This window comes from Hemitrygon akajei, chromosome 5, assembly GCF_048418815.1.
Source record: "Hemitrygon akajei chromosome 5, sHemAka1.3, whole genome shotgun sequence".
Lineage (NCBI taxonomy): Eukaryota > Metazoa > Chordata > Chondrichthyes > Myliobatiformes > Dasyatidae > Hemitrygon > Hemitrygon akajei.
The window spans coordinates 80,059,345-80,072,252 of NC_133128.1; the positions used below are offsets into that span (position 1 = coordinate 80,059,345).

General features: G+C 37.4%; 1 protein-coding gene across 3 annotated transcripts in view; it reads left to right on the top strand.

Annotated features, from left to right (window-relative positions):
* Nucleotides 1-12,663, top strand: part of sh3kbp1 (SH3-domain kinase binding protein 1) — a 225,587-nt gene extending 212,924 nt beyond the window's left edge. For all 3 annotated transcript variants that reach the window (XM_073045869.1, XM_073045870.1, XM_073045871.1), the window contains 5 exons: nucleotides 1,553-1,662; nucleotides 4,215-4,361; nucleotides 8,586-8,827; nucleotides 10,022-10,085; nucleotides 12,245-12,663. In XM_073045869.1, the coding sequence (XP_072901970.1) occupies nucleotides 1,553-1,662; nucleotides 4,215-4,361; nucleotides 8,586-8,827; nucleotides 10,022-10,085; nucleotides 12,245-12,286 (605 nt within the window). In that variant the 3' untranslated portion in view covers nucleotides 12,287-12,663. The remainder of the gene's footprint in view (nucleotides 1-1,552; nucleotides 1,663-4,214; nucleotides 4,362-8,585; nucleotides 8,828-10,021; nucleotides 10,086-12,244) is intronic.
* The last annotated feature ends 245 nt before the right edge of the window (nucleotides 12,664-12,908 follow it).

Below are 12,908 nucleotides of genomic sequence, written 5' to 3' on the forward strand. Positions count from 1 at the left end.
ACAATCACCTCCACCAAACGTTGCCTGTAGCTGCTGATTAGATTTGCACAATGGCAAGGAGGAATTTTAGGCTGTTCATCCATACAAAACTGTTTCAGTTCATCAGTATTTCTGGGAATACCTTGCCTGAACAGCCCTCTCCAGTTCATGCCATAATATCTCAATTGGGTTATGGTCTGGACTTTGACTTGGCCATTCCACACATGAATTTTCTTCTTTTTAAAGCATTGTGTTGATTTTCTCTTGTGTTTTGAATCATTGTCTTGTTGCATCATCCAACTTCTATTAAGCTTCAGATGATGGACAGCTACCCTGACATTCTCCTTTAAAATATCTTGATACAACTTTGAATTAATTGTTCACTCAATGATTGCAAGCTGCCAGGCATAAGGCAACAAAGCAGCCCCAAACCATGATGCTCCTTCCACCATGCTTCACAGCTGGGATAAGGCTTTGCTTTTGGTGTTGGTGGGCAGTGCCCTTTTCCCTCCAAACACAATATCTGGCTGGTCTTTTGCAAATTTGAGACATGCAGCAATATTTTTATTTGGAGAGTAGTGGTTTCCTCTGTGGTGATCTTGCATGAACACCATTCTTGTTCGGTGTTTTTCTTATAGTGAACACATGAACAGAGACTTTAGCAAGTTCTAGAGATTTCTGCAGGTCTTTTGCTGTTAACTTTGGGTTCTTTTCACTTGTGCTCTTGGTGTGATCTTTGCAGGATGCCCACTCTGAGGGAGAATAGCAACAGTACTGAATTTCCTCCATTTGTAGACAATTTCTCTTACTTGGACTGAACACTCAGGTCTTTAGAAATGTTTTGTAGCCTTTTCCAGCTTCTTCTAAGGTCCTCTGAAAGTTGTTTTGATTGAGGCATGGTGCACGTATACAGATCTTTCTTGAGAAGTGCAGGCTCTGTGTCTTTTTTATAAGGCAGGGCACTTCCACAACCCACACCTCCAATCTCATCTCATTGATTGCAACACCTGAGTCCAGATAGCTTTTGTAGAAGGCATTAGAGGTTTTGAACCTAGAATGTGATTGTTTAAATGCTGTACTCAGTATTGATTGTTGTGTGTTATTAGTTTAGGCACATTGTGTTTATCTATTATTATGAGTTGGATGAAGATCAGACCGCATTTTATAAGTATTTAATGCAGAAAACTAGTTAATTGCAAAGGATTCACAAACTTTTTCTTGTAACTGTACACCTACAAATTTTTTAGCTGCTCGATTTGGATACAATAGTTTAATGTGGAAATTTACATTCTGAACAAAGATGGTTTGTTGCTACCTGATTTGGCCAATTAGTATATTGACCCATTTTGGTCTGGTGTTTATTCCTGTGGAAGAATGCGTTAAGTTTCTGGAGAGGGAGTTGATATGTAACAATACTGGCTTTTTATTTCATCACGTTATTACTTACAAAAATAAAACAAAATTAAATGTGATGAATTTTTTGAGCTTTACAGCTGTATGGTTGTTGAACATGGTACAAATTGTTTGAAACATACATTTCTAACGTATTGCATTGCTTTCTTTTGCCTTGTAGATGTAACAAGTTTTGACAGTGTAGTCACTTCCACCGAAAAACTCAACCATCCCACAACGTCCAGACCGAAAGCCAGTGGACGGCGCCCACCATCACAAGTCTTTACGTCTGTATGTGTTTAAGCTTATACATGGTTACATAGGACTTTTCAGTTCAGGATTAGGCACTAAGCTAACACATTTATGCAGGCTGCATTCTATGGAATTGTGTCTCGCCTTGGTTCATCTCTCCTTTTCTCCAAATAAGTAGTAAAACTCCGATAATCTATTTTCAAACCATTCAGAAATCCTAATGATTCAGCATTTATCTCACCAGGCGATATTTACAAATTTTATTCATCCTGGCCTCTATTTCCAAGTACTTGAGAGGGCCCTTGTCCTCGGCTCTCTGGAAACTTACTGAGTTTACTGAAGTGTTGAATTTAAAGTTTATTAGGAATTAAGAAATTAATGGTCCGCAAAATCTGCTAGTCTGGCATCAGTAAAGGCCCGTGCCAATCTAACAGTTCTATTGTCTGTGAAGCATAACGTGAGCTGCTGAAGGAACTCAACAGGTCAGACAGCATTTGTAGAGGGAAATGCTCAAGACTCTTCATCTGGACTGAACTGAATGGTGCTATATGGCTTATCATAAATGCATCAATGCTAATTGCCTCAACCACTATCTCATAGCAAGTTCCAGTTTCTCAACTTTGAATAATGAATTCCCCATTGCATTTATTAGTGATCATTTGGTATTTAGATTTTAACTACCCCTCAAATCAAATGTTTTTAACTCTGTTGACTGCTTTATCATTATTTTTAGTAGTGAAGACACTTATCTTAGTCTCTCTTCTAAAGAACCCAGATCGTTCAAGTGAGATAAACATTTGCACCATTTGATGGACCCGAAGAAGCCACTATGACTTTTTCTGATGATTGTATTTTCTGATGCTATCCTGGTTTTCCGTGTATTATATAATGATATTTCAACTTCTTTATTGTTGTATCTCTTTGGATTTCTTCCTACATTCCCACTTAGTTTCTGAAAAAGCTCTTTATTCTCTGTTGTATCTCAATTATCTGGTGACCAAACTCTTTTTTGCTAATCTATGCTTTTTGTTTCTTGAAGATCAGAGCACACCTACAGTCAGAGAGTTGTTGCTCTATAATAAACATCGGCAGTTAAATGTAAATGAGGTTTGAGGGTGCATCAATAGTGGAAAGAGAGGGTCTTCCCATTAAATGGGAAGGGGAAATCTGGGATTTTGTTGAATTTCCATAATTCCCCATTTTATGAATGGTTTTCAACCAAAATATTAATTTGTCTGTGCATCACCAGCTGAGTGTTTCCAGCATTTTCTGTTTTTGTTATGAAACTCCTACTCCTTTTTTGAGTTATTATTGCAAGTTAGCTGGTACTTGCACAGAAAACAAACCAATAGGCACATCTGTGGCTGGTTAATTGATCTGAGTCATGAGACTAGAAATACAATTCCTACTGTAAAAATTGAAGATACCAAACATATAATATCAAAAATAGACTCTACCAGAGATGCTCAGGCATGGAACACCCATTGTTTGTTTATTGAAATACAGTATGAACTAGGCCTTTCCAGCCCTTCAAGTCACACTGCCCACCAACCCCTGAATAACCCCAGCCTAATCACTGGCTATTTTACAATGTCCAATTAACCTAACCGGTACATCTGGACTGCAGGAGGAAACTGGAGCACCCAGAGAAAAGCCATGCATTCCATGGGGAGGACGTATGGACTCCTTACAGATGATGTCAGAGTTCAACTCCGAACTCCAATGCTCTGAGCTGTAATAGTATCGTGGTAACTGATGTGCTACCCTGGATCCTTGCCAGTTCTTAATCTGGTAATAAAAGGCTAGTATCAGTAAACATGACCATAAAATGTTGGAATGCAGTGCTTAAAAATAAACTTGAGTTGTTAATGTCCTTGAAAGGAAACCTGTAGGCCAAATCAAGACTAGTCTGTATTTGACTCCAATCCCACAGTTGTAAATGCCCTGAGAAGTTACAATATAAAAACTGTTCTGCAGTTCACTACTTTCTCATGATAATGAGGCATGGGTATTAAATGCTGACCTTGATAATGCTATATAAACAAGTGTGAAGTAAAACATTGAGATCTTGCACCCAAGGAGTAATTTATTATTAATTGCAATGTTGTATTTTCGCACCCTCTATCAAGCTGAATATGGACTTCGAAATTATGAACAAAAGCCGTGTTTTGTTTCCATTACACATGAGCTAGCAAATCTTGCCTTCCAATTTGACAGATTTTTGTTGCTGCATTTCACAGCAACAAATCTGCAGAAGCAGATTTTCATTTGAACTTGCACTTTCAATCCACAATTTGAAAGGAGCTACCTGAAAGATAAATTTCCAAAAGGTACCGGTAGTTTATTTTAAGAGAGAAATTGCAGGGAAAAAGAGAATATTTGCAAAAGATTATCAAGTTAATACAGAGGTCACACCTGAAAATATTCAGTAGTAAGGCGTCATCCTATCGGCATAGAAAAAGAAGTGTCAAGGAATCATGATCAGAGCATGTTCTGATTAAATTTGTTTTGAGTTATGATCAATTCTGATTTCTTGGTTAGGCTGCTCTGAGCAACTGGTGCTTCATTTTTTCTTCTTCTTTCCCTTCCAGCCATCACTTTCTAGCCCTGATTACTTGGACTCACCAGTTTCACAAGAGGATGAAAGAGAAGAGCAAGAGAGAACAGAATTTGATTCCAATGCGGCAAAAGTAAAAGAAGTCATAAAGAAAGCTCCCAGACCCATCCCTTTGTTACCTGTGAGTTAACTAGAGCTGTTTTTTCAGTTGTACGAATAGGTAATGTTAAAATGTGGACTAAAAGAACTTTTTCACAGAAATCATTTTATTATATCAGTGATACTGTGAACTGGGGGAGAGAAGCTTAACAGTGTGAATAGTGCAGAGAATAGACTAACAGTGTAAACTGGCAGTGAGGAGCTAAGAATACACTGTGAACAGTATAAAGTACAGAACACAAGGCACTTCATAGATTCAGTGTGAACTGCAAGAGTTCATAAACCAGTAAAAGCTTTGAAGTGAAAAATGAGTGATTAGCTGGGGAAGAGGAGCAAAGGCTATCCTAGCTGCTATATTGTGCTATTTTAGATTTCTTGACATTCCGAAGAAATTGTGGCAATGTACACAAAATTCTGGAGGAACTCAACAGGCCAGGCAGCATCTATGGAAATCTGAGGCTGAGACCCTTCACCAAGATCGTTCTGAAGAGTCTCAGCTCGAAACGTTGACTGTACTCTTTTCTATAGATGCTGCCTGGCCTGCTGAGTTCCTCCAGCATTTTGTATGTGTTGCTTGGATTTCCAGCATCTGCAGATTTTCTCGTTTGTGAAAGTTGTGGCAAATCTGTTATATGATTATGAAACACAGTCTGATATTACAATGTAATTGTCCTCATACTTGAGAACTTATTTTATCCTAATGTTGCACCTTATCTCCAACACTTTCAGGAGTGGAACTCAGCTTCAGAATTAATGGGAAACTATTTACTTTACCTCTTAAATTCTTGTTATTACCACTGGGAAACAGATGTAGGAGCCTGAAGATCCACTCTCCAATGATTCCCTCTGCCATCAGATTTCTGAACGGTCCATGAACACAACCTTGTTACTCTTTTTTTTTGCATTATAGTTGTAATTTATTATAATTTTGCTGCAAAACAACAAATTCCACTTCATTTAAGTCAGTGGTAATAAACCTGATAGAGTCTGCAGTGACTGCATTTCAGAAGCAAGGCATAATGCAGATGTTGTTTGTGTGTGCCTGAGCTCAGAGAAGCTTCTTACCATTATTGATTATTTCGCAAGTATATAAAAGAATAGGCTTTATTATCAGCAAGAGTTGAGATCCTCTAACAACCTTACCCCCCCCCCCCCAAACTATTCGGTATGCCCCCCGACAATAAATATTCGTGATGAGACGCTGGAAAATGCACCTCTCAGACACCAATTTTAAAAATGCCATCACCTTCAGTACACCAACACAGCCTTTGGTTGGTTTGATGGGGGGTGGAGTATGTTTGAAGATGAAGAATGAAGACCTCAGAATTGGTACAATATTCATGGCTGCTCATAGTGGAGGAAGGACATCCGTAATATCATCTCATGCATTGTGGTTGTTTACGTGATGTTCAAATTTGCAGTTTTTGCTTTTATCTGTTTACATGTTGGAAGGCATTTTTTAAATGCCTGGTGGAGGTTGCACCAGAACAATGGATAGATGATCTTTAATTTTCACTCTTTCTGTCTTGGATTATTCATCATTGAAATCTAACTTGTGTTATGGCTGCTGAGGGAAGTATACTCTTGAAATAGATTTGATCACACAGGAAAGAATTGTTGGAATTAAGCACAGCAAATCAGGTGGTACTAGAGCAAGGCAGCACAAGATCAAGGAAAACTAGAAAGAATGATAACTAAAAACAGGATTTTGCAACTCTGAACAGGATGTTTTGAATGAAGTGACACCATGAGAAATGAGTTTAGAGATTGAAGCAGGAAGCTCTGCAAATAAGAATAAACTTGTGTTAATTCAAGAGGAAAAGGACGTTGTCAGAAGGATGACAGCTAGAATATGCAGATGGGACAATTTAAAAAAAAGGGCAATAATAGTAAAATCAGTTTTTGATTGGATTTCTTAAGTACATAAATAATGCAAAGTTTATGACAGACCAGATTGCAATCTGTTTTGACTTCAGTAAAGGGAAAGGTACTGTTGAAGACACAGAGTGTCTGCAGCAGGACTTAGATGGATGGGGGAAAAGGGCAATGAAATGGCAGATGGCATAGTGTAGGGAAGTCATGGTCATGCACTTTGGCAGAAAGAATAAAGGCATGGACTATTTTCTAAATGGGGAAAACATTAAATAATCAGAAGTGCAAGGGGACTTGAGAGTTCTTATGTAGGTTGAGTCAGTAAGGAAGGGTAAAGCAATGTTAGCATGCATTTCATGAGGATTAGATTACAAAAGCAAGTGTGGAAATCAAGGATCCAATTGCACAGGAAAGCATGAAGGCCAAGTTCCTAAAACTTATTGATTAGTTGGAGCTGATTATTGACTTCAGGAGGAGGAAACCCAAGGTCCATGAACCGGTCCTCATTGGAGGATCAGAGGTTGAGAGGGTCAGCAACTTTAAATTTCTCAGTGTTGCTATTTCGGAGGTCCTGTCCCAGGCCCAGCATTCAAGTGCAATTACAAAGAAAGCATGGCAGTGCCTCTACTTCCTGGTTTGGCATGCCATCTAAAACTTAGACAAACTAGTGGAGAGTCTGGTATGGAAACACCAATGTCCCTGAACAGAAAATCCTACAAAAAGTAGCGGGTACAGGCCAGTCTATCACGGGTAAAGCCCTCCCCACTATCGAGCACATCCAGGCAAAACATTGTCGCAGGAAATGATCAGGGACCCCCACAACCCAGGACATGCTCTCTTCTGCTGCCATCAGGAACAGTTATTACCCTTAACCACCAGAAGGGGATAACTTCACTGCATCAATGAAATGTTCCCACAACCTATTGACGCACTTTCAAGGACTCAGCAAAGACATGAGATGACATTTATTGCTTATTTATTTATTATTACTTTCTTTTAGTATTTGCACAGTTTGTGTCTTTTGCACACTGGTTGATGTGGTCTTTTGTTGCTTTTATAATGGTTATTATTCCAGTGTGGATTTATTGAGTATGTCCGCGAGAAAATGAATCTCAGGTTGTGTATGTTGACATATATAGAACATAGAATAGTACAACACATTACAGGCCCTTCAGCCCACAATGTTGAGCCGACCCTCAAACCCTGCCTCCCATATAACCCCCCACCTTAAATTTTAAATATGTACTTTTATATTAAATTTACTTTGAAAGATGTAATGCTGAGGTTTTATAAGGTATTGGTCAGACCAAACTTGTAAGGACTGTGAACAGCTTTGGGCCCCTTATCTAGAAGAAAAGATGTGCTGCCATTGGAGAGGGTTCACCAAAACTCCAGGAATGAATCTCTTTGAAACATTAAATATTTAAAGTGGAGGTGTAGAAGATGTTTCCTATAGTGGGAGAGTAAAACCAGAGGACTGAGTTCTCAGAATTGAGGGACACCCATTTAGAACAGAGATGAGGGAAAAAGTTCTTTAGCGTGAGGATGGTGAATCTGTGGAATTAATTGCCAGATGGCTTGTGCAGGCCAAGTATATTTAAGACAGAAATTGATAGGTTCTTGATTAATCAGGTTGTCAGAAGTTACGGGGAGAAGGCAGGAGAATAGAGTTGAGAGGGAGAATAAATCAGCCACAATGCAATGGTAGAGCACTCGATGGGCCAAAGGGTCTAGTTCTGTTCCTAATTAAATTTTTAATTAAATGATGGTATAGTCCAAGGATGCTAAGAGAGTATCTAATATACATATTGGCTATTACAATATGCCCCCAAGTATATACTGCTGACTTCTTTCAGAAAACAGACTGAAAATGGAGATACAATTGAAAACCATCAGCTTAGACCCACTGAATTCAGCCACTTCATTCCTGCTATGCTGCCTTTTGTGTAACTTCTCAATGACCAAGATAAAAACTGGAATTCAGTAAAAAAAAATTTTTATAAAATTTGCCTTATTTTTCTAGATGGTGTTTTAATATGTCCCATGATCCTGTTTCTATTTCCACTACATAATTGTATGAAGTAAGAGTTGGTAGCAAATTGTATTTGGACATCTGATCTTGCACTTAAAGACCAGAATACCATTTCATAAGTGGTTTTTGGAAGGTATGTTCCAAAAATAGGAGAATGCTATTAATTTCAAACTGCTTCTGCAGTTAAATGTTTGATCTGATTGGAATCTTATCCATACCTTGGTAAATATTGTAGTCGGTTTCATTGCAGATTATCTTCTCTAGCAACTTGAGCAATTTCATTAAATTATTCATTAAAAATGACAGTATTCTTTTGACTTTTTAATACTTGAATTGTCCTAGGCATCTGACAAACCATTACCACCAAAACCAGGAGTTGCAATTTTGCCCTCTGGAAGTAACGCACATGCGTCAATGGGCCATGCATTCCATCACAATCTCACCTCTGCAGGAGGACAGAGACCAAGCTTGCCGGTACAGTACAATACTGATCTGAAGCCAAAGAATCAGGATCCAATTGAAGAAGTGAAAGCACAAGTGAAGGAATTGAGAAGTTTTATTGACATGATGAAGTCTCAGCATAAGTGAGTGGCCTTTTATCTGTTGGGTACCAACTGCAAACTTGCAACCCAGGAAACCATTAATTGTACCTTTTTGAAATTTGTAGTCATTGGACTACAAACTAGCTGTTTGAACATTGATATCTTAGCTTAAAATTTTATTTCCCCCTCCTCCATACCCTTTGAACACTTGGGGAAATGGCTTAGTAATCTCTGCCCACGAATAAATGGTCTGGCTCGAAGTAGCTCTCCAAGCATGGCTCTATAATTTTAGCCTTTTGTCACAATGCTTGCTTCATCTTAAAAGCTCCCTTTACTTTGCTATTTACATCCAGACAATATTTCTTCAAAACAACAGTCAGGTTGTCAGAAGAATGGACAAGGTAAGAATTAGCGAAGAAAATAAGCCCTGCTGATGGTTTAATCCAGAATTATCATCTCTATTATCTAGTAGCCTGTTTACTCAAATGACAAAGTTCAAAATTCCTCTAATCTTGACCATGGTCAGCCCCAAAACATCTGTCTGAATATTATAAAGTACAACATAATTGCATTCTCTTTATTACAATGTTAACAGTGTTTTTGAGTGTATACCACCAAGCAGTATTTCAAGTAAATAGCCTTGCTTGTAATTTCTTTGGTAGCCAGGCATCACTACCCTAAAAATTGAACAAAAATTTCTCAACTCCATAATGACATGTACAATTCTTCAAAGTACAACTGTCAGCTCAAGAGTTGCAGCCTAATAAAGTGCAGTTTGCCCACCAATTTTTTTATCTAGGGCTTTGATACAGAACTGATATTTTACAAAAAAAAATCATAAGCCAACCCATATTTTTCTTTAAATCTGTTTTTTCTGTTACACTGTGATCAATGATAGCTTTTTCACCATACTCTCAGTTCACAATGTCATATCATCCATATGAACTTCACATGTTTTTCTCTGTATTCAAAGTCTCAAAACTGTATATTTACTAGTGTTACATCTTTCTGGTTATTGCATCGTGGTGGATGTTCAGCAAAATGTTAACATAGCTTTAATATTGTACATCTGTTAGTGGGTTTGTTAGATTAGTACATTAGCTTAAACTTGTTACTGTAACCACAGTTTGTATTGGACACCAATCTGAAGATTGGGTCACTTTCCTCTCAACTTCTACATTATTTCCTGTGTTTTGACTGTTTCAAAACTGAAATGTTGCTTCTTCATTTTGGCAGAAAAGAGATTACACAGTTAATGAATGAATTAGATGAAGAAAAGAAGATTCGTATTTCATTACAAGTGAGTTGTATCTTTAATTAGTACCACTGTGGGATCATCAAGGTGCATTATATGCTTGCAGCATGAATATATCAGAGTAGCTCAAACATTCCACATGTAGAGATAATAAAGAATAGTTATGATACTGAATGACAGACATAATATGGTGAACATTATTCATAATTCTAAGAATACCTAAAAGCATTTACCTGATCATTACATACACCTTTCTGGGATTTTGCTTTGAAATTTGGCTAATTGTTTTCAATGTTGATACTTTAAAAATGTCTGCAAAATATCTTGCAACTTCTTGAGGTCACGAACATTGAGACTAAGAACCCTGCCACAAAAAGATTTTCTACTATTTTTATACCATAACCATACATCTTAAAATTGTTTACACCTCATGTCCTTCCAGCTTCCTCTGCTAGGCCAGAAAACAAAGCCAGTCTCCCATTGTAATTGGTAAAAGATGCTGAATTACCTGCATTTTCTCCAGTGCAATCACATCCTTTCTGTAGTTTTGTAACCAGAACTCCTGCTGTGGTGTAATCGCCAATACTTTATCTCAGTTATGCAACACAGAAATAGGCCCTTTGGCGTAATTTGTCCATGCTGACCAAGCTAGTCCTGCATACCCATCTCCTCTCCTTGTATGTCTAAATGTCTTTTAAGCATTGTAACTACTTGTCTCTACAACTTCCTCTGACAGTTCACTCTGTATCCACTCCCCTTGTGGATAAGCTTGTTCCGCAGGTCACCTTTAAATCTTTCCTCTTTCACCTTAGACCAGACTCCCATAGCTTGGAAAGACTGATCATCCATCTTCGTTTCTGCTTTACTCCCGAGTTAAAGTTTTTAGATCCCCAGGGACTTGGCAGCAGAACCCATATTCCCACTGTTGCCATAACTATCTTTTTCAGGAGACCTTAAACTAAAAGTCTCAAGGAGACAAAAGAAAAATCCTACAGCACTTGTCATAGGAGAACAGAGTATTTCTTGACAATAATTCTGTTCACTACAATCTCTAAAATACCATTTTGTTGTTTGGAAATGGCACATAAAAGTATCTAATTTAGTTAACATTGAACAGATTTCTCATCCTCTTTTGCTGTTTGATCCTTGATTAAGAAGTGCAGAATGTAGTTTTCAGCCTAACGTGCCCAGTACATCATTTGCTGTATATAGACCACAGGGTTGAAGAGCAAGTTTACAAACCAATATCTTTGCAATTACACTCTTCATTATACTGTTTTCTCCCACATCTAGCAACCTCTGAGGGTTTCCATCAGTAAAGTGGAGAAACTTACCAGTGACAGGATGGTGCTCTAGTTTTATTTCAACATGCAACATATTATGGGCCCAGTGCTAAGCTAGGATGCCTCCCTGTCTCATTATTTGCAGTACAATATCATATTACTAAAGATCTAAAAGGGTAAATTTTCATAAGTGACTTTGCGAAATGTTTTCATACTTAAGTGATCTGATTTAAAACTTGCAGTTATTTACAGCTCCTCCCCTAAAAGAAAGCTTTCTGTATTAACTACCATTGATTAATTTCCTCACTATTTCAGAGATACAAACTTAAGTTTATATTTTATCTTTTGTAGCTGTGGTATATGGGTGTAACATGGAATATTACACAGGTCTGATAATGTAACTGCAAATTGGACTATTAGTATATAACAGTCCATTGCAGGCATTTTGTGTGTGCATAACTGATTAGATTTTTGTTGGTAATAATACTTTATTTCTAGCACCTGGCACACCTTAAGTTTCCACATATTTCCACTGACCACCTGAAATCAGCACCTTGGCATCTACTGTAAATAACAGTAGAGGCAAGAGCACCAATCAAACATGAAAACAAATTCTCCATTTAGGAGAATACCTTTGCACATACCAACTTTCTTTTTTTTTTCTACCTGTCTATCCTGATCTCCACAAAGCACGAGTTCCTCAAATTAGCCCTAATGTACAATGTCCAATCAGTATTTTCTATGTCTTGAAGTTACATTCAACATTGACAGTTAAGTAGAAATGGAGAATGTTTAAAAAGTATCCAGAGTAGAGGTCACTTTGGATCATGAGGTTAAGGCAAAAAACTTACCCAATATTCGTTTTCAAATTATGAGAAATTGAATTAAAGGATGTTAAGAAAGCTGATTTTTAATTTGCAGATGGAAGTGGAAGGAATTAAGAAAGCACTTCAATCAAAATGATTGGTTATTACCTGGAGAAAATGCTGCAGAGACATCTCCGATAGCTCCAAGGACTTAAGTTATGATGCAGCCAAATTCAGTTCGTGCCAAATTAACTGAACTTTTTCTTTCCCCTGCATCTTTTATAAACAGGTTTTCATTTTTTGTAATGCAAAAAATACTGTTGTTCACATGGTAACTGCAGAATGATTTTAGTGTTTTCCTAATACTAAATGCACTGACGTCTAAAATGGCTAATGCTATAGGCTTATATATACATTTATGTATGTATATGCATGTGTGAACACACACTTGCAAAGTAATTCAGATGCAAACAACCCCATGCTGGTACCTATTTGATGCTATTTTTCAATAAAGAATGTAATGTTTGATTGCCAGTACATGGCTGATTTTTGTTGTCCTTTTGAAATATGTAGGAATGGGAATAGCAAGAATATTCTTCCAATTAAATTAACTGACAAATTTACTTTTGCAGGAATGAACAGACAGATTTAGACCTGTAACTCAGACTGACAATAGCAAGAATTTGATGAAAATTAAATAATTACTATTTCCCTATATTCTTCATGATTACTGATGGTGCAAGAAAATAGCATACTTAATTTTGACACTGGTTTCAGAG